General features: G+C 30.6%; 5 protein-coding genes across 5 annotated transcripts; all 5 read right to left on the reverse strand.

Annotated features, from left to right (window-relative positions):
• Nucleotides 1-644: 644 nt before the first annotated feature.
• Tsp_01382 (hypothetical protein) lies at nt 645-2,345 on the reverse strand. Its single transcript, XM_003377129.1, has 5 exons — nt 2,315-2,345; nt 2,203-2,261; nt 1,149-1,431; nt 878-1,095; nt 645-725 (listed from the first exon to the last, which is right to left on the reverse strand). The coding sequence occupies exons 1-5, from the start codon at nt 2,343-2,345 to the stop codon at nt 645-647; spliced, it is 672 nt and encodes a 223-aa protein (XP_003377177.1).
• A 791-nt stretch (nt 2,346-3,136) lies between these two features.
• On the reverse strand, nt 3,137-3,976 carry Tsp_01381 (transcription factor AP-4). Its single transcript, XM_003377130.1, has 3 exons — nt 3,870-3,976; nt 3,535-3,790; nt 3,137-3,352 (listed from the first exon to the last, which is right to left on the reverse strand). Exons 1-3 carry the CDS (start codon nt 3,974-3,976, stop codon nt 3,137-3,139), a joined length of 579 nt encoding a protein of 192 aa, XP_003377178.1.
• Nucleotides 3,977-4,095: 119 nt separating this feature from the next.
• Tsp_01380 (putative IS element transposase) lies at nt 4,096-4,404 on the reverse strand. The gene has a single exon (XM_003377131.1). It carries the CDS (start codon nt 4,402-4,404, stop codon nt 4,096-4,098), a length of 309 nt encoding a protein of 102 aa, XP_003377179.1.
• A 7,808-nt stretch (nt 4,405-12,212) lies between these two features.
• Tsp_01379 (hypothetical protein) lies at nt 12,213-13,148 on the reverse strand. Its single transcript, XM_003377132.1, has one exon. The coding sequence runs from the start codon at nt 13,146-13,148 to the stop codon at nt 12,213-12,215; it is 936 nt and encodes a 311-aa protein (XP_003377180.1).
• Nucleotides 13,149-14,038: 890 nt separating this feature from the next.
• On the reverse strand, nt 14,039-14,585 carry Tsp_01378 (hypothetical protein). The gene is made up of 2 exons (XM_003377133.1): nt 14,544-14,585; nt 14,039-14,152 (listed from the first exon to the last, which is right to left on the reverse strand). Exons 1-2 carry the CDS (start codon nt 14,583-14,585, stop codon nt 14,039-14,041), a joined length of 156 nt encoding a protein of 51 aa, XP_003377181.1.
• Nucleotides 14,586-20,574: the final 5,989 nt, after the last annotated feature.

Genomic DNA, 20,574 nt, shown 5'->3' on the forward strand with positions numbered 1-20,574 from the left:
TTCTGTCAAATTTCAAACCAAACGAATAAATCTGTACAGTAACAACAACAACAACAACAAACAAACAAAAAAACATCAACGGCGGCTTCAGTAAAAGTTTCACAAGTCAAACAAATGTTATACAACGCAATTATAATAATAAATTGGCCGTCTAGAATTTCTTCCACAACTCCAATTAATAATAGAACGCAAACTCATTATTATTATTATTATTTATGATGCTCGGAAAACTTGTGCATGTGCAAAATGAATTGAACTAGTTTTTATCATTCGAATAAGCAGCTTCTTTCTATGGAAAATTCAATTCAGATTGAAAATTAGAAATATTTTCAATTAAAAAAAAAGAAATAGCTCATTGCTGTTTACGTAACAAACTGCTGTTCATGATTGATAATGTTAGCTAGGTAGCTAGCCTAGCTAGCATGCGCAAAAAATCCAAACAACAACAACGAACAATAAACTAGTTTTCTCACACTTTTGGAAATAATAAATGAATGAATGAATGAAAGAACAACAGCTGCTGTAGGCGTGGTGCATTCATTCACCGAATTCATCATATTTAAACTGTTTGATCGACAATTTTTCATTGTGTCGTTTTATGCAACAATTTGTTGTAAAATTAAGAATGAAGAGAAAAAAAGAATTTACACTTTCGAAAATGCTAAACCAGTAGTAGTAGTAGTAAGTGTACAGTATGTTTTTCTATAATAGCAAGACAGATAGACCTGATTTTTACACCTGCTATATAACAATGGAAAATTATTAACATTAAAACGTTGATGAGAGAAATGGTTAAATTTGAAAACATGCTTGCTGTTGCTGTTGCATTTAAATTGAAAAAGATAAACCTAAATAATAATAATAAATGTTCACTTACGTTGAAATGATTTATCTCCAAATTATTGCATTGTCTCTCGCGCATTGCTCGAAGTTGTCGTTCGTGATCGTAAGCAAGGTGCAGTTCAATAATTTTGCGTTTCATATATCTGAATTCGACAGATGTATTGTCGGTGAAGTCGGTCTGGCAAGCAACAGAAAACTTTGAGATCGGTCTCCCAATACTAGTGGAATCGGAGCCTAAACGTGAAGAAGAATCTGTAGACAAGAGAAGAAATATATACATATTGCCCCGTCCCGCCCCCCCCTACCTCGCCAAGTTTTCTGACGTTTGCGCGAAGAGCATCCTCCTCCTCCTCCTCCTCCTAAAACTCCATTGCTTGTTGCCAACGCGTCCGGATATATGCTATCGATGAACAACGATTCACTTGTCTGCACTCCAACGTCGACCAATTCATTATCTTCCAAGCACGGATGAGCTTGGAATCCTTTCGAATCGTACGCCTTCTGCAGTTTCACCAACTTTTTCGTCATATCTGCAACTTTGCAATTCAAACTGTGCACATGCTGAGCAGTTTGTTGCAAAATTGCCGCCTACAAAAACAATATGAAAGAAAATGTATTTTTTTTAATAAACCACAACAAACTCTTTCTTCTTTGCTTTGACAAAGCAAATCTGATTACTGATAAAAACCAAGATGAAAAAAAAATTTGTACGACAGTTCTCTCAAATGGAATATGAAAAACAGATAACTTTCACCGATTGCAATTTAAATTAACGATAATGTAAATCAATTGTCAAATGCACAATATCAAGCCAGCTGATGTTCTGTATTATTATTAATTCATCTCAACGTAATTTAATGATGCGTATCTAGACGTTTAGCAAAGGTGGAAAAAATAACAGCTGCACCTCACCTATACTGGTTATAAGTGATCATCAAATATTGTTTGTTCTACACTAATCAATTTTAAACTTTTTCATCACCAATAAAATAGTGCTGATTGAAAAGTTGGAATAAAACAATTTGTGAACAACATCTACAAATCAAATGGTAACGCCGTGTGCTGAATAAACACCATCTCTGCAGAATAAGCCAGCTAAGCAAATACAATAAACAAGCAAATACGTACAACATATAAAATGAAACGGCTTGGGTTACAAGCAGATCAAACATATATATATTTGTAAAGCATAAAGAAAACTAACAACAAAGAATTATGAACTCAGCTAGGACGGATTATTAAAAATTAAAAAAAGAAAATAACAGAAAATTACAATTGTCAAATTTAACAGTGAAAAATCACTTCAAAGAAGCGCAAACAACAAGGCGATTAAACGAGGACGTCATTTGAAATAATTACCTTAAACCGACCGGAATGACATCGATTGTATGTTTGTTTGTATTTACGTCGAGTATTTACTTTTTTTAGTCAACTTGCCATTAATCACAGATAAAGTGTCTAATATGAAAACCTGCATCTACATCACCACCGGCACGCGACATTTGCTGTTATCAAAATAAACAAATTGTTATTTCAATGGTGAACAATAATAATGATACAAATCAAAGCGAAACACGAGTTTAATTGAAGAGAAATTTTTTGAAATATAATAATAATAATAATAATAAATAACCAGTGACCGCGTGTGATGGATCACAGTTTGTTCGATTTGATGAAATTTATAAAAAGCAAGTAATTTGATCTTAATCATCATTCATTGTTGCTATTGTCAAAATGATCGTCAACAATATAATAGAAGGAAAACATGACAAGTGAGAGATGGATTATTATTGTAAATTGACTACCCGCAAAAGTGTAAAGATATTACAAATTTATATGATTGCAATTGGTTAAGAATGGAAATAAAAAAGATGATTGTTTTTGTAAAGTGATAATAATTTAAAAAAAAAATTGAAAAAGCTGAGCGCTTGGATAAAAATAAAATAATAAAGCAGCAGTAATCAGTGTTGCAGTTGATTAGCCAACTAAACTAGCTGGCCGGCTGGCTGGTAAGTTATTAAGCAGTGACGAGCACGCGTGCGCATGATGAAAACGAGTTGAAACAACTTTTCTCCTAAAGTCGCGCGATTGCGTCATCGAGAAATCGATCGATAATTGTCATCGGTCTTCTCTTTCTTCTGTTCAGCGTGTTAAAATAATTTTGAGAGGGTGAATACCTGCTAATAAAAGCGATAGGGGCAAAAATCAAATTGATCGATTGATTTTGATGACGTAATCAACAACAACAACAACGACGAGAGAAAAAAAGTTCGATAAGAAGAAGCAGAAAATTTCACACACACACACACACACACGGACTGACAATATTGAATGACGCATTTTCGCGCTTTGTGATTTTCAAAGCTGTCAACCTGCTTGACTTGCCTGCCAGCTGCCTTTTGACAGTGTTTGGCATTGTGCCAGCAGAGTTATTTTTAGCCGCTCGCGCGTTGGAAACAACTAACAAAAGCACGCGCGCGTTGTGTTGTTCAACAAACAGCTGCTGCAGCTACGGCTGATTTGTACAATTTTCTATTGTTTTGTTTTGATTTTAACGAATTTGTTTAACAAACAAACAAACAAACAAACAAAATAAAGTTATAAGAAAAAAAAATTTTTTTCAAATATAAAAAAAATAAATGCACAAATGTTGTGAAAATGAAAATCAGTAATTAAGTAACCGCTGCCTACCTTGCTCATTTTTTCTTCTTCTCGTCGTGGTAGCATCGCTTTCAGAGCTTGGAAACCGGCGTTGATGCTCTGCATGCGTCGACGTTCGTTACTGTTGGCAATTTCCCTACGCAAACGTTTGTCAGCATCAAGACGGTGATGACGACCGTGATGTTTGGTAGTGACACCGGCTGCAGCGGCAGCAGCAGAAGCAGCAGCTGGAGGAGGCACTGAATTGCTGCCTGTGCTCTCTTTCATCGGTGTAGACAATCTACTACTATAAAAAACAGATTTGAACGATCAGAAAAAAAATTTACATACAATACAATAGAGTAGAATAGAATAGAATAGAGTACTTGTTACAGATGCGAACTTTCGATTCGTAGTCAGGATCGGAACAGTCGTCGTTTTCGTCGTTGTCTTCAATATTCAATTGACGACGTTGATCACCGCCGTTCTTCATCGGTTACGGTACAACAGAATAACAGGACAAAGCAAGAGATTGAAATTGAGAAAATAAGCTGTTGAAAAAATATGAATTAATTAAATTGTAAAAAAAACAACAATTATTATTATTATTAATCACGCACGCGAAAAGCATATTTGTAAAGTGGAAAAGTTTTGCAACGCGCGTGCTGGCGATGCGCCAACTTTTGACGAACGACTGACTGTACGCCAGCGGCCGCAGCGGCATGAGTGTTCGTTCACAATGCGCGCACGCACAGATAGAAAGCGAAAGAGAGAGAAAGAGCGAAGTGAAAGACGTAACGCTGCGGCGCACCGAGCGCCGAGCGCCGAGCGTCCAGCGCGCGCGATCGATGAAGAATAATTCAAATGCCAACGTGGAACACGCGTATAAACTGCCATCGCATGCAGATGATCCACCACCATCGATCGATCGATCCTGATCAATTGATTGATTGATTGAGTGATTGATTAAAAAAAATTAATTCACATTCTTCTCACCATTGTACGTTTTTTTTCAACAATTCAAATTTTCCCACTCTTCTTCTTCTTCTTCTGTACTTCAGCTGTATTTTTCTTTATGAAATTATTAACAGCTTTTTTACGACCATTATTACATTTAATTAATACTTTTCCTACTTTTTAAAACTTATATGAAGACATAAAGAAAAAAATGACTACAACAACGCCACCCAACACGCTGCCAACTGATACGAAAAACTCGCTTCAACCTGCCCGGCCGCCCACTGAGCGCGGTATATTGTTTAAATTGGCAAAATGCCAGCCAATCCCGTTTCGGCAGTAATTTTTCAAGTAGTATGTAGCATCATTCCCCTCAATTGAACTATTCCAATTTTCCCTTCTAAAATTATCCACTATTATTTCTTTTTATTAATCAAAAATTAAAAAAAAATAAATTATCATTTTGTCATTTTCAAATTTTCAATACACTATTCTTGTTCATTTTACTCTCGTACGATTCATCTCAACTAATACCAATACATATGTATATACATATGGTAATATGAAAAAAAAATTAACATGGTAAAAGAATTTCATCGCCAAATATTAAATTAAAAAAATAAAATACATATATATATACATAATCATAATTTTATACTACTTACTTTCGATTGTAAAATAAATTCAGTTGGACACACGTAAGCTATATGCGCTGGGACTACAGCCGTACGCGACCAGAGACCAACTACGAATGACGATTTTCAAACTAAGCACAAGCTTATATATCCGAGCCAGCTAGCGAACCGTGAAATCGGTTTCATTTCCTCCTTTCTGCCTGGCCGTTTGGCTTAGGCTGGGCTAAACCTTTCATTTTCGCATTACTCTATTCCATCCAACAAGGAAGTTACTACATTTCTATTACTATTATCTTTAATCAACCAACTTGGGAAACGGTCACATCCGTCAAACAAACCAACTAACCAATTCACCCAACAAATCAACCCTGCTTACAATTTGTACATCTATTTTTTTTTTGATTAAAAAAGAATAATCCTCAATTTCTTTTATTTCAAATTATTTGCATATACACTATTTTTTTGTATTTTCAGTTAATTATATTTTATAATTTTAAATTAACTCGTGTTTGCTTTTGATTTTCATTCAAAAAATGATGTTCAACGAAATATTTTCATTTTATTCACATTCAAATTTTCACCGAATTTCAAACATTGCAAGCAGCTGAAAAAAAGTTGCGCAATTTAAACAAAAGGAAAAAAGAATATTTATTTGTAAAATTTAATTCAAAAATACATTTTTGATTTATTTCACAATAATGAGTTGACAAAATTTTAAAATTTCAATATTTCACTAAAAGAAAACATTTGTTAATTATTCCAAGAAAAATTGTAGAAATTAATTTTTCTGCTGGAGATGAATTGTGCTTTTAATAAAAACTTTTTCAATATTCAATTGTGAAATAGAATCAAAAAGATGAAAGAAAAAGTTCCCTATTAAATGCAATTTTAAAATTCAAAATTGCCACTTGATTATTCTTATTACAATTATTACTTGTGGAGGGATAGTTTTTGTGTAATTTTGAAATTTTAATTAAACATGCTATTTATAACACGTTGAAATGTACTACAATTTTATTTATTTCTTTCACGTATTTAAAACAACGCTTTTGATTGCATGAATAAAAATTACAAACCAGAAAACTTCCTTTCCCAGCATTTTATTCATTACACTTTGCTTTCGGTTTTTGAAAATTTATTTCAAATTTTACAATATTAACAAATTTACAATTATCATTTCATATTTATGTTAATTTTCAAATGAAACAAGTTAAAAGTTGTCAAAGGTAGAGATCGACTTCAGAATAAAATTTTTATTGATTTCGCTATTAGTCAATTTTTCATTTCAACAACTGAATGCTGAAAATTGTCACTTGTTCAATTTAATAAACTTTAAACTATTCACTGTGATACCATATATCGCGGGAAAATGCTAACGGTAAAATCAAAAAAAAACAATGAAACTTTGTTCAATAAAATTCATATTTACCGAATCAGAAAGTACAAATTGATTCCAAATTATCACTACCACTATTATTATTAAATATTATACATTCTTAATTTCAATTTATTTAAATGATGAAAAATCAGATTCTTTGTCAGAAAACTGTAAAAACTGATCAGTTTAAGATGTGCAGGTTTCTTATTTGTTCATATTGTAATTTTTATCAAAAGAAGAAAATTTATTTTATCTAAGCAATGCGTGAAAATTTATGTTTAATTAAAATCCAATATTCTAAAATTATAATTATTGCTGAATGAAATTCAGTTTACGATATTGTAAATGAATGATAATTCTATAAATATAAATATGAGTGTAATCAAAATTTTTCAATAAATATTACAATGTATGAAAAAGAAATTAATTTGAATAGCAAGCGATGTGGTTGTTGCATTTTGCTGAGAAAATTTTTCAGGTGTAGAAAATGTAAAATATCACTCTCAAGTGAAACATGTGGAAGAGAAGTTGACAAGCGAGCGACAAACGGTCTATTGAACAGCTTCTTCTTCTTCTTCTTCTTATTCTTCAATATCAATTAAATTATTGCAGTTCCATTAATTGGTGCCATTTGACGTCGGTAGAAATGTGAAGCTTCCGACAACGCCATTCAAAACCGGTGCTTCAATTTTATATTAAGCAAATTAGCAGCTGACGGAATATTATATATATGTAACTACTGCTGCTTCTGATGTTCACGTCAAAAATGTGTCTTTTTAAACATCCTCATCAACAATGGACATGCAAAAGCAAAAAGTTACTCAACTTTCACACGAAAAATTATTCATCATTTCAATTTACAAAATTGAATTTAGAAACTGTTGCATTTTCATAAATTTAATAAAATAAACTTTCTTTTCTCTATAAGTACCAAATAAATTTAACCATAAAAATAATATATATTCAAAATTGTATTGATATTTTAACCATCTTTAAAATGTTGTTAAGGTTGCAATCTTCAAAGATTGGTGTTTTGGGATGACAATGATCGGTGGCGCTGCGACGAAATTTTAAATAACCGCTAAATTAAAATTTACCCTCATTCACACCTTTTTAAAGCAAACTTGTTTTTTCCAGAGTTGCTCACATGGATGCTAACAGTAATTTACATATAAAATAAAAAGTTGATTGATAAAGCAACCCACACGCACATATATATATATATATAACCAGTTAAAAAGTAGATCATAGAAACATTGGTGTATAAAGTAGAAATTCAAATGTAAAAAAATGCTTTGAAAATACAGCCGAATTCTTCTAATCGATGGCTTTTTGCTGGTGCTCGGGAAGTTCTAACGAATAAGAACAATCGTAAAATTATGTACAAGATCATTTGCACATGAACACAAGAACGAAATGCATAGTCCATAGCATTATGGCATTTCATCTCCAGTTGCATAAAACAAAGAAACACTCCATAGATGTTGAATACACTTTACTAAATAGAGAGTCAAAAGTTATTTTAAGAAGCATCCACGTAGGCTCTGCATTTGTATGCATTTCGGAAGCAAAACTTCCTCCTGTCATGCCCGTACATATTCGATGCAGCCTGGTAGTCAACTTTTTTTGTAGTGACTCTCTGCTACTATTATTCGTAGACGGAATCAAGAAAAGACACTGCTGATATTTATGAAATGAAAGTAATTTCTGAGAAAAGATCCGCTTTCATAGTTGGATAAGATGCTCACATTCAGACGGTTAAAAGAGTGTAGTTAAAAAATAAGGGGCTGTTTGCATTGCCAAGGCACTCCATATATTTTGAAGTCTAATTTTCTTGATATGGTTAGTGGGAAAGCATTTTTCGAGATAAATCTCATACAACTTTCAAACCTTTCTCCTAGTATGCATATTTTAATCAGGATATATTATTACAATCAGTTCATCAGTGATTATATTTAGCATGACTGATCAAGTACGTTCTAAGCTTGGGATATTGCTGAGCGTTTATTGCGCATAACTATTCAAGAAAATTATTAAGATGGTGGACTAGGCAACAGAGATAGTTCAGACATAAAGAGGTAAAATTGAAAATTGGAGATATCATGCTGTTGGCAGAACAAGTTACATAGGATAGCCGTTTTAGATCGAAATGATTTGTGAGAATTATTATAGAACTCTACTTGAAGGAGGTGATAAACATGCTCAGCAAAAATTCAGGATAAGAGCAAATTTGTTAAATGAGCAGTTGCTAGAAGATAGGTACTATTGCAAAAGCAGTTAGAATATGTTTTGAAGGCCTTAATCATGTGTATATGTATGATCAGTTCTGACTGTATGTGTTCATACTGATGTACAGTATTTATAGGCAGTAATGCTTGCAATTTTGCAATATTCTTGCATATAGAATAAATATAGGGCATTTCATTTTCGATGTTTCGATGTAAACTCAACCGTCAGTTGATTTCACCCATTTAAGCCGCGAACGTATTAGGACAAATAAAACTAACTTCGCAACCTTAGAAGATTTTACAGTCTACTTGTCTACGTAAGTTTTATTACTTCATGTATGTTCAATTTCTAACTTTGAAAAGAATGATTTTAGTATTCTGATTCCAGATTTTAGTATAATTTTTGAAAATGAAGTTTTATGCAGTATGCAAGAAGTACGAATATTTTCTGATGCAAACATATATAAAAATTATTGAAACTTTGCAATATTATCAATTAAGCAAAAGATTGATTGTTTTGCTTTATAGAATCGAAATAAATATGAATTTCTTAAAGCATTATCACACCATTTCTAGAAGGACAAACCAGGAATATCAGCATTTATATTAGTGTGCCGCCTATTGTGCAAATAATTGCATAAATATCATGATGCTTTTGTAATGTAAACATTCTCTGCCATATGGTTGCAATTATATAACCATAAATATGTGGAGAGAATGCACATATGTTTACACTTCATCGATTCATAAATTAAATAAAAGTTTATTTGAATAAAATGTTGACTGAGTGACCTAACACCTGAAAGCGTTTTGCACCTGCATTTAGGATACGGTGGACCTAGTTGCTTGGTTGGTTCCTGTTGACCATGTGTGTACTGTTTAGTTTGTTTCAGTTTTCTTTTCGTGAGGGAGACTGGGTGCAAATTGTAATGGTGCTGCCCACTCACAGCCTACTGACTACAACATTCTAGCATTAATCTGGTAGATTCAGTAAATCAGAAATTGTCTTCATGATGGATGAGAAGTACAGTGAACAGACATGGCTCTATCAACTTGATCCATTGTTAATCATTGCAGTTTTGCCCTTTCTCTTCTAATGTACGCATTGGGTTGAGTCATTGGACTTTTCCAAATTGTCGTAAATATCAAATAATCTTTTCTCTTTCGACGTGCAATGTCTTTTCTTGCATTCTTCATGTATAACTATAGAGGTGAGCCACTTGAAGCTAGAATTATCTACTTGTTATATATTGCCCCCTAATAATTTTGTATTTGTGGTATTTTGTTGCTGTTTTAGTTGTCTTAGTTAAGTTTTGAGTCAAAATGATAGGCAGAGACTGAATAAAATTAGTGATACGTTCAGTTCAATAAATTCAGTGTTCAGTTTTTTCTAATTTCAGTTATAAAATATGAAGATGGTAAAAATTAAACATCTTAAATGAAAATTGAAGCAAGCATCAAAGCAATCAAATGTCAAGGGAACGCTGTTTTAAAGCTAATTAATAACTGCTGCTATGCCAATTTATCGTGTGCTTTCCTTTATTATCGAAGTGTCATTGTCATAAAATTAATTCAACAGAAAACAGAATAGCAGTGCTTTACAAAAGTACAGTAACAAAATTGGTACTGAAATAAAGACTTCAAATTGAAGAGAACAAACGCTTTTGTTATCTGTGAAATATCTCAAATGAATCTTTCTTCTTTATAAAGTGGTAAAATTCCATTAATTCTTGTCTTCAGAACACTTGCAACAATCGATGTTCTTATTAATCAGACGTTGACATTAAAATGTTATTGTATTAAAATTAGTAATATCTATAAAAATTCATGTAATTATTGATGAACTGAAAAGTTTTTTTTGTTCAATTTCATCAATTCATTTAAAAGAGTTTCAACGGCTAAATGAAATAATATTATAGCTAAGAATTTCAAGCCATATCACTATCGATAATAATTAAATTTTAATAAATAGCTTGATAACTGAAAACTTGAATCAATAAAGCAAACAATTCAACAATTGTGCTTCATCTTTTCTGGCAATAAAAACACTGGTAAATTTCTCTTTCTTTAGCAGTCATTTTATTTTAGCTGACAGTATTACAGTAGTTCATCACATATTCATATATAAAATTTGTTTGTTTTTACAACGGCAAAAGTTTCTTACCCAACAATTTTTCAAAAATGCCAAATGTAAAGCCATTAACAATGTTTCATTGTATATGTATAATTTACGTATATTTGTTGCTCATTGTTGTAAAAATAATTCTTTCAACGTTTCTTTCATTGACACTATCTAAAAATGTAGCATCGTTGTAAATGTTTGTATTGCAATATTTTTACACTGCAAAAGTTTTTAATAACAACTTTTCATTTTACTTATTCAGCTGATTCATCTAAAAAATTATTTCAAAATAATTTTTATTTTTCTTATTTTAAAACATTAAATCTATTAAAACTAAGCAGATAAGCTATAAAAAACTGCAATTCTTAAGTGTAAAAGTCAGCTCCAAACAATGGCAAAGAAAGTAAATGGCAAAAATATTTGGTATAACAATGTAAATAATGATTATTGTTGTTATTAATAATATAATAATATCATCATTTTTCTTTAAGATTAAAAAAATATTTTTCTCATATTCATATAATTTAATTAATAAATTGGTTCAAAATAAAATGATAATCAGTCAGAATTTTCGTAAACAAGTTTTATTATTCTTCAGTTTAAATAGGTCTTCAAATAAATCAAATTTACGATTCAAAATGACGCTGTGGCTTTTCTAAATGCAACGTTATCTTGCGTTTCTGTGTCAGTTGTCGTCTTCCTCATAAGTTATAATTTATTTTAATTGCTTTTTACGCAAAAATTTAAATGAGCAAAATAATTTAGAAATTTGTTTCCTAATTTTGATTTGCTTTTTTTATCCCTTTTAAACGCGTCAAATCAAACTTTGACCAAGCTTTATCATTCTGTGACAAAACTTGCAATTATACTAAAATGTATGCAACGCAAAAATATGTTTGAAAAAGAAAAAAATCTGAAAGCGTGCACTCATGACATAATTATAAATAAATAACTCATTTCTAAATATATTCTTATCAATTATATTATTATAATTAATATTATTTGCAAAAAACAGCTTCGTTTCAAAGTGTAAAAAAGCAACATATCACAAATTAATGCAAAACGCTAAGAAAAATTTTTATTCTTTTCATATGACATATTATTCATTACATAACTTATTATATTAACGTAAAATCATTAAACTGAATTAAAATATCTCTAAAAAATCAACATCAATAAATTGTAAACAATATGTACAAATGTATTTATAATGGTACCTAATAACTGACCATTACAGTACAGTACAATACAATTTAAATTAAATTCATCTAAAAAATGTTTTAAGAATAATTTCCTAAAGTTAATTTATGAAAAACGAATGTTAATATTTCAAAATAAATATTATGCGGTTCACACTGACCTAATGGCAAAGTTGGTATTCTTCTTCATGATTGATACACCGGAAAAGTCTATTCCATCAGAGGCGTGCTGACAGATGAATTATTGCTCATTCGACCAGAATTCGTCAATGGCAAATAATCGATGCTATAATTTTTTCTGTGAATATTGTTTTCTATGATTTTTCGCGTGTGAATTTCATCGATCAGCTGTCTAATTTCATGTCGCAATATTATTAAGCCGATCACTCTCAAACACAGCACCAAATATGTAGAAAGGCTGAGGTAAAAGTCACGTTTGTCGTTCATCCATTCCAACAATGGCCGAACGCAGCCAAACTTGTAAGAATATTCCTTGGTGCAATGTTTGAATTTGCTCGGACAACAGCTTGGTGGCAAAGAGCCGTTGATTAACGATTGACATGCAAATTCCATCGTCGTATAATCGCTTGGACGCTCAACGCCACAACAGAAAAGGCCAGACTGGACCTCAGACCAGCGTTTGCAAAAATTTCTCACCTCATCTGATTTAATCTTGTCAGATGTGCTGTGATTACTCTTGTCCATATAATAAATCAATTTATCATCAAGCGTCGAGATCACATTACTCCACCAGGACGTCGACACCACCGCGTAAGTGAGGTCGGCAACAATCAGGATTAAAAATAGCACCCAAAACAAATAAAGGCATGCAATACGATCCGTCGATACGCCGTATATGCCTAAAATTAGATTCAGCATTTGAATGCTGATGCTGATGTAGACGTAAATCCAATGCGGATCAGCAGGTTCGAATGGAAATAAATTCATCCAGTCTAGGTGACAAAAATAGTACGTGGAAACTGCCGACCCGCACAAGAATGGCAGCATCAGTATGCAATACCCGTAAAGCCAAATTCTGTAAGTTGGTGGCTTATGAAATGAATAGCCACCTAATTCTTGCTCTGCATCTAATCTGCTCTGTTGGCTGATCAATTGCGGAGGGCTAAAACTAACCCCGCGTTCCATCAACTGTAGCCCTGCTTAATTTTGATCATGTGAAAGCCAAAAGAAAAGACAAGCAACAAACTAGGTAACCTGAGAACAGGTTGCTACCAAGAATCTAGTCTTAACACAAAAACTGGGTTTTGGTGATGTTTCGACTTCACAAATGTAATTTATTGTGACAGTTTTCTATTCTAATGACAAGCATTAGTGAATGATTATTTTTGGACATGCGGCGTCTTTGATAGGGACATCTTCGACATCAGAATTCATGCAATTTATTAATGTATGCGTCATTATTTTATGGCGAATGTTAAATTTTTGTATTGTCACACTTTGGCATACTATTTCATGTTACAGTCAATCTTCAGAATTCGCAGTATGCGCGTTCCGGCGGAACCGCAAATGTCAACTTTCCGCGAATACTTACCGCTTATATTCATACACCCCGCTGATGCCTTATAATCCTACGCAATTGTCTGAAAGCTGCAAGGAATAATATCACAGACCGTCTATTGATTTGCATGTTACATATTTATCCCGACTTATTTATTTTTTTATTTATTTGATTGAGTGTATAACAGTGAAAATCATTGGTGTTCTTGCATGCAAGCTTGCCAGAAGCGGATGGTCTGCCCGGCGCATCTTTTATAAAAAACATTGTAACTGTAGTATTTACTTCACACATTACGTATTTACTCAAATTTTGCGTTATTCTCAGGCAATATTGGACTGTGCTATCATGAAAGCGGAAATTCTGCACTTCCAGACATGTCTGAACTAGTTGACCAGTCAGATACAAGCGTCTGGAATTGCGGAACCGGTGCTGCCTTAAACTAACCTCCCGTTCTCAGCGCCTCCTTTCCCTTCACTCAAATGTTTTTATTTTTCATCTTAGCATTAGTAGAAAGTATTTAGCCTCCCAGTTTGGTTAAGTCATTATCACTACTGCTATGGAGTGCAAACTCATAAGCAGAAACAACCTTGCACTGATCCTGCAGATCCCCAGCATACATACACACTAGAGTCTAAAAGTAGGATTCATTTTTGTGGCGGTTTTGAAATTCACGAATAATCAAATCCGCGAATATTGAGGAATGACTGTATAATTATTATTTACTTTAAAAAATTTAATTGAATGACAAATTTTTTTACCAATTATTCCGCTTTTGATATTTCACTATAGATGATTTCACAATAAAAAACACTGAGTACAGCTTAACAGTATGAATTACACTTAAAATTATGAACGTAAGTATTAATGTATAATAACCGTCAGCTGTTGCAATCTATTTATAACAACGCAGAATTTTTATATGAATAAACTAACTTTTACATTTGTTAAGTATATAAATAATTATATATATAAATTCATAGAAAGTATATAAATTAAGTGAAATTTAGGTCAGAAATTATTACTTTAAAGCAGAAACTTTCGTTTTCTGCCCAATTTAGCAGCATGTCATACTGTAAACTATTTAAAATATGTGAAATAATAATCTAATAAAAATTTCGTGATTTACCTAGAATTGTATTTTTATTTTATGCAGTTCTCTAAAAGTACAACGATTTTTTCACTTTAGTAAAAAGTTTTGCCAATTAACATACTGTATTTAAAGATGCAGCTTAAAGCAAATCAATGTAGCATAATGCTTGCGCTTTGTTGGCACCAAAATTTATCATTATTGTGAATTGCTCATTTTTTCTTGTGAAAACGTTATTTATTTGATATCATTATGATCTTTAAAATGTCAAATTAATTTTACGAAATGACATATTTAAAATAGTTTCTGCACATTTAAAGTTCACAATATATACATGTCTATATTTAGATTACAAGTTCATTTTAGGTTAAAATTAAGTTAAGAAGTAGGTGTAAAATTATAAAATCATCATAGAACCAAGCTTATTACATTTAAATTGAAAATAGATTATAAAATTGGCAAAAAGTTGCTGATGAAGAAAAATTTGTATATTGTAATTACAGTTAAACTTGGTAAGTGCACATTTTTCTCAAGTGCCCAAGATTCTGGCGTAACAAAATTTCCTGTAGTCAATTATACAGTAAAATAATGGATAATTTGGATAAATGTGCAACTTGGTTAAGTGCATCATTTTGGAAAACTGCACGCGATCTATAATAAATCTCGTTCACAATATATAGTCCTTAAGTGCACAATAGGCGCGTTTCCTGCCGCTTACGTTTATCATCAGCCATAACAACTATTGATACTCGGCAAAGATTTTTGATCGGTATATCAAAACGAGCACGCATATCACAGAAAACGTGAACTAACCCAAAGTCAAAACAACTACTGCTTACCCAGGAAGTTACTCACAAGGAAGCTGTCACAGCTCTGATAACAATTCAGTCATATTTTTACGAAAACAACATAAATCAGACAAACCTAGACTGACTTGAAGAGCACCTAGTAAAGCTGGTGCCACAAAGTACAATTTAAAACTACAGAATGAATGGGCATTTTTTCGCATTCAACTTATTTATGCGTGTAAAGTTATTGCTCCTTTCAATTCCTCTGCATAATTCCCAACTTTGGATAAGTGCATGGAAATTCTTACCAAATTTCATGGGAACTTCACCAAGTTCGACTGAACTTGTAATTACTGGCTGTATTTTACAAATAAAATGCATTACTTTAGTTTAGCTTGTTTTTCAAATGAAATTGATTAATTACAAATAGCTAAAGAATTCTGGCAATGATCCACGCAAAAGAGAATGATAAATCAGTAATAAGTATGCTCAGTTGCACACAAAGTTGAACTGCTATAAGAAAAAATACTATTCATTACCTAAGCATCTACAGATATGGTTAATTGCATGCAGTTCGATTCTAAAATTTTACTGGTTAATTACTTTAAGAATAATTTAATAGCAGTTATTAATATGTTGGCTGTTTCTGAACAAAATTTAATGATGAGTGTTGTTTAAAATCATCTGAAAAAGAAAAAAATTAGAAGAAGGTATTAAATCATTAATTTAACGCAAAATATCACTTATTTAAAGTTGCGTATCATGTAAAAAATGACATTATGGATGGATAACCATTTTTTATCTCAAAAAACTGTTTTTCTCAAAATGATGCAAGCATTCTTGAGATATTAGTCGTTTGTGAGTTCCTGTTGTTCACTAAAATAAATTTCCAAGCATAATGAAAATTAACTGGAAAGCTTAATAGCGTGCCTCCCGTAAACTTATTTTAAAAATCTTAAAAGCGGTTGAAGTACTCTCTAACTGCAATATGGCACTATCATTCATAAATGTTTGTGTAGGTAAAAAGATTTTTGAAAATTTCCAATAATTGATTTCAATTTCAGAACTTATGTCATATATGAGAAAAATGAAGATATCATCACCTGTATTTCCAAACATTAAATAAAGTTATATTCCAAAAAACAAAAGTTGGAAGTAAAGTAAGCGTAATAATCAAAAGCTAGAAATTACTATTTAAACTTTAGATTTTAAAGATATTCTAAAGAAAATTAAGTAAAAAGTGCAGAAAGTTCATTATATTTATAATACACATTATGAAAATTTTAATTAATAACGTTTTTTTATTATTCACTTTATAAGTAAATTAATTGTTCTCTGCGGAGCAAATTTAAAAATTTAACTTTTTACTTCTTACTGCATTTTTATGAGGGATCATTCTTAAAAACACAACTGTTAGACATAGTAAAAAATATGTTTAAAATCAAAAAATTAAATTTCATTTCTTTCCGCATTACATTGCTTTTGAGACGCGTGATTATAAGTTAAATTTAAGTAAAAACTCAGTTATGCAATGAAATTTCTACAACAAAATTTAATTTACAATAAAAAAATTTTTTTATGAAGTTTCAAATAAAAGTATGCGACATGAAAATAAATTACAACATGCTTCCTACATATATGATATATGAGGTAATGTAATATTAATTTTTTCCAACTTTCATTGTTTACAAATTTATTGACAATGGTGAAATCAGTCGGTAAAATTTTAATGGATCGTGCTTTCACAATGTTTAGAAAACATGCTTGAATATAAATTATCAGTTTTGCATCACCAAGTATGATAAATTGCTTAAAATCTAAAATACAAAGCAAACATTATGGTGTAACTCAATGAATTTTCTACTGTCATCAAAAACAGGCTCGATGCATTTAATCAAAAAAACTCTAATTTATCTGTTTTTTATGAGATTGATGAACTGCTAATATGTCAATAATCACTCATGTGCTATGCAGTAATTTTTTGTAATTTATTTAAGTATTTTCATGAAATTTAATTAACATTTAAAACTATGCAATTATTATAACATCAAAATGATTCTTTCATAAAAACTTATCAAATAATTAACAATTACAATGAAGCTATTTTCTGAGAGATATTTTCAAACTTTTGTTTGAAAGTAAATTTTTACTTAAAAATATTCTTTTTTAAGAACATTTTAAAATGTTTAGAAATTATATTTAGTTCAAAAAGTAACGCAATATTTGTTTTAAGACTTTGCTTTCTTTTTCTTTTTTGAAATGTAAAGTTGTCAGTTAGTTGTTGTTTTTGTTAATGAAGCATTTATTGTAGAACATAATGCTTATTAAATATAATTAATCAGCAAACATCTTTTATAATAAATAACTATAATTTTTGTATGAAGCACTAAAAATACAATTCTGTGGAGATGAATGGATCAGTACAAACGTGGCATTTACTGTAACTTTATAGCAATAAAATTTCATTCAAATAATGCAAAGAATTTTGCTAGGTGGAATGCATAATTTATTTACATATGCAATAGCTGCATTAAAAATCAGCCTTGGAAAAGTAAACAAAAAACAACATAATGATTACATTGAACTCTTAACCATACCATTACGTTTATTGTGCTCACAGCAATACAAAATTCACCTATGTACATAGATATTGCTATTAATATTCAATGCAAATGGCGAAAGTAAGTTTTAATATTAAATATTTTAAAAAGCTTTCAATACATTTGAGTAAATATTCACTGACTGTATACATACATATTAATATTTATATACACATTCATTTATGTTTAAGTTTTAAATTGTTATAAACCACTGTTGTTGAGCAATGATAATATATTTATATATTACGCAGTACAGTCTGAATCTCAGAAAAGTATGCGAATTCAGTAGATTTTGACATTTGATAAAGTGTCAGCGTTTGAAAGAAATTTAAAAGGATTGCTGATTTATTGATGGTTGTGATGGATGATTTAATGCACATTTTTACAATATTACAATACTTATTTTTTGATTATTTCTATAAAAATCAAAAAATTGTTTTCACATCTTTGAAAACTATAAATCAAATGATATGATGAAAAACTAGTAAAATTCATGCTACAAATATTATCTTATCTAAAAGTGTTACGTTGATTACGTCATTGTACCTAATGTTACACTATTAAAGGAAATTTTTGCTTTGATTGTTTTGAAAATGGATGATATGGAAATCTATTCAAAAAGAAATAATTATATATTTTAAATAAAAATATGAAGCACCTGCTAACTTCATTGATTCATTAGACGTTTCAGAGCATCACAAACTAAGCAGTTGCAAGACAAAATTGGAAAATAAATCTATTCCATAATCTGATTTGCATATTTCAGTTGAAATGATGTTTTACTAAATTTTACAGAATTCAGCTTAATGGACAAATAAATTGCAATCATGTAATAATCACGAGCATGTCTATCAATCAAACTGCAAACATTTATACGAAATACTAAATTTCAAAAGCAAATCATAAAAACACAAAATTATTGTTATTGTCTTAATTATTTTCATTTCGAACAATAAAAGTTTTATGTATAAAATTATTATAAACATTTAAAATCCAACTGTTGGACGAAGCAAAAATTAAAATAACCTTTCTAAAATAACATTTTATACTCAGTTATGTACTACTGTCAGGTAAATTTATAGACAGCATGCTGTATAATATTTTATGAATTATTCAATCAAAGTTTAAAATTGAATATCTATTAGTCATTGTATTAGTAATTCATTTAAGCATGTGCATATATATTTACGTATATGTACCTCAGTTATAAATAGCCTAAAATAAACGCTGAAAATAGCTGTTCATAAAATAGCATATGTAAAACTTGTTGAGATTTTCGAACTAAATTCGACTAATCATTGCAGTAGTTTTTATAATGTAAAAAGCATATCATACTACACTATTTTTTAATGTAAAGTTTTGCACATATTTTGCCTTAATTATAATTTCAGATTTATATTTACATTACATTTCCGGTATAAACAAATTATAAAGATTTGCATATTAGCAGTATGCATCATGTCACAATATTATTGAACTGATTATATAAACGATTCTGGTCAAAAAAATGGATAGAAGACAACATTCATAATTGAATAATATCATAAGTTGTTTTGTAATAAAAATTATTCTGCTAACATGTTACATAAAGTATTTAGTGAATTTGACTGGTGATAAAGTAATAGTCATTAATTAATATAAGCAATGCATAATACATGCATTCATAATGTGGTTTTCAGGAACACAGGCATGTATTGTTGTGAAATGCTAAAGTGCATTTTCACCGAAGAAACTTAGAGAAAATAGTTTCAAGATTTAGTTCATATGAAAACTGTTAATCAAATGTGAAGAAAATGAAATAAAATGAACAACTGAAATGGTTTAATGAAAAATGAAATAATTCCATACTATGCTAGTAAATTTATTCATACTACTCATAAAATGTTTCAATGCCTGCTATGAAAATAAGCTTCTGAAAAATGTCAATAACGGTCAGTTAATTTTCCATCCTTTCTAATCTGAATATACGATTGTCGTTTTAAGCAAGAATGCAAACAGCATTTTCAATTTTTATCTAAATTCAGCGATTAAATTCCGCTTCTGAAACAAACAAATGGCTTGTTTTTCAGTTTTGTTCATTAATTTTAATTGAAAAAAATTGATTGAAGAATGTTAAAAAAAGAAAATCATCTTTGAAATTGTTGTTGTTTGAATTTTTTGAAATAGCTATGTCAATATTCTGTTAATTTTCACGTTGTCACAAAAAGTTATCAGAACGGAAATTCGATTCGGTAATTCTATTGATACAGATTACTGATAAACAGCATAATAATAATAATATGATTATGATGACATCCATCCTTTATACAGGATGTAAATTTCAAAATATTTTTTGATTATAATAAATAAAGCAAAATTTCAAATGAACAACAACTGAATGAATAAACTGGTCAGTATCGGTTTGGGGAAAAAAGTAAAGCAGGAGCAGCAACAACAGTAGCGTGTTGTTGCCTGTAAAATAATACTATTGTCACGTTTGTAGTTTAGCATCCGCAATCTTTTGACAACAGCGCGTGCTGTATGCTCTGTCTGCTGTATTAGTTGCAGCTTGTTGGACGTCAGTCACCTTGTTGTCTGT

The sequence above is a fragment of the Trichinella spiralis genome (assembly GCF_000181795.1).
Source record: "Trichinella spiralis strain ISS 195 chromosome Unknown Scfld4, whole genome shotgun sequence".
NCBI lineage: Eukaryota > Metazoa > Nematoda > Enoplea > Trichinellida > Trichinellidae > Trichinella > Trichinella spiralis.

Coding starts and splice junctions, on each gene's coding strand:
- Tsp_01382 (XM_003377129.1), bottom strand. CDS start 2,345: ATGTCGCGTGCCGGTGGTGATGTAGATGCAG. Junction 1,432..2,202: donor GTCATTCCGGTCGGTTTAAG/GTAATTATTTCA, acceptor TTGTTTTTGTAG/GCGGCAATTTTGCAACAAAC. Junction 1,096..1,148: donor ACGTCAGAAAACTTGGCGAG/GTAGGGGGGGGC, acceptor TCTTGTCTACAG/ATTCTTCTTCACGTTTAGGC.
- Tsp_01381 (XM_003377130.1), bottom strand. CDS start 3,976: ATGAAGAACGGCGGTGATCAACGTCGTCAATTGAATATTGAAGACAAC. Junction 3,791..3,869: donor AAAGTTCGCATCTGTAACAA/GTACTCTATTCT, acceptor TGTTTTTTATAG/TAGTAGATTGTCTACACCGA. Junction 3,353..3,534: donor AAGAAGAAAAAATGAGCAAG/GTAGGCAGCGGT, acceptor AATCAGCCGTAG/CTGCAGCAGCTGTTTGTTGA.
- Tsp_01380 (XM_003377131.1), bottom strand. CDS start 4,404: ATGGTGGTGGATCATCTGCATGCGATGGCAGTTTATACGCGTGTTCCA.
- Tsp_01379 (XM_003377132.1), bottom strand. CDS start 13,148: ATGGAACGCGGGGTTAGTTTTAGCCCTCCGCAATTGATCAGCCAACAG.
- Tsp_01378 (XM_003377133.1), bottom strand. CDS start 14,585: ATGCTGCTAAATTGGGCAGAAAACGAAAGTTTCTGCTTTAAA. Junction 14,153..14,543: donor ACGAAAGTTTCTGCTTTAAA/GTAATAATTTCT, acceptor TCCTACTTTTAG/ACTCTAGTGTGTATGTATGC.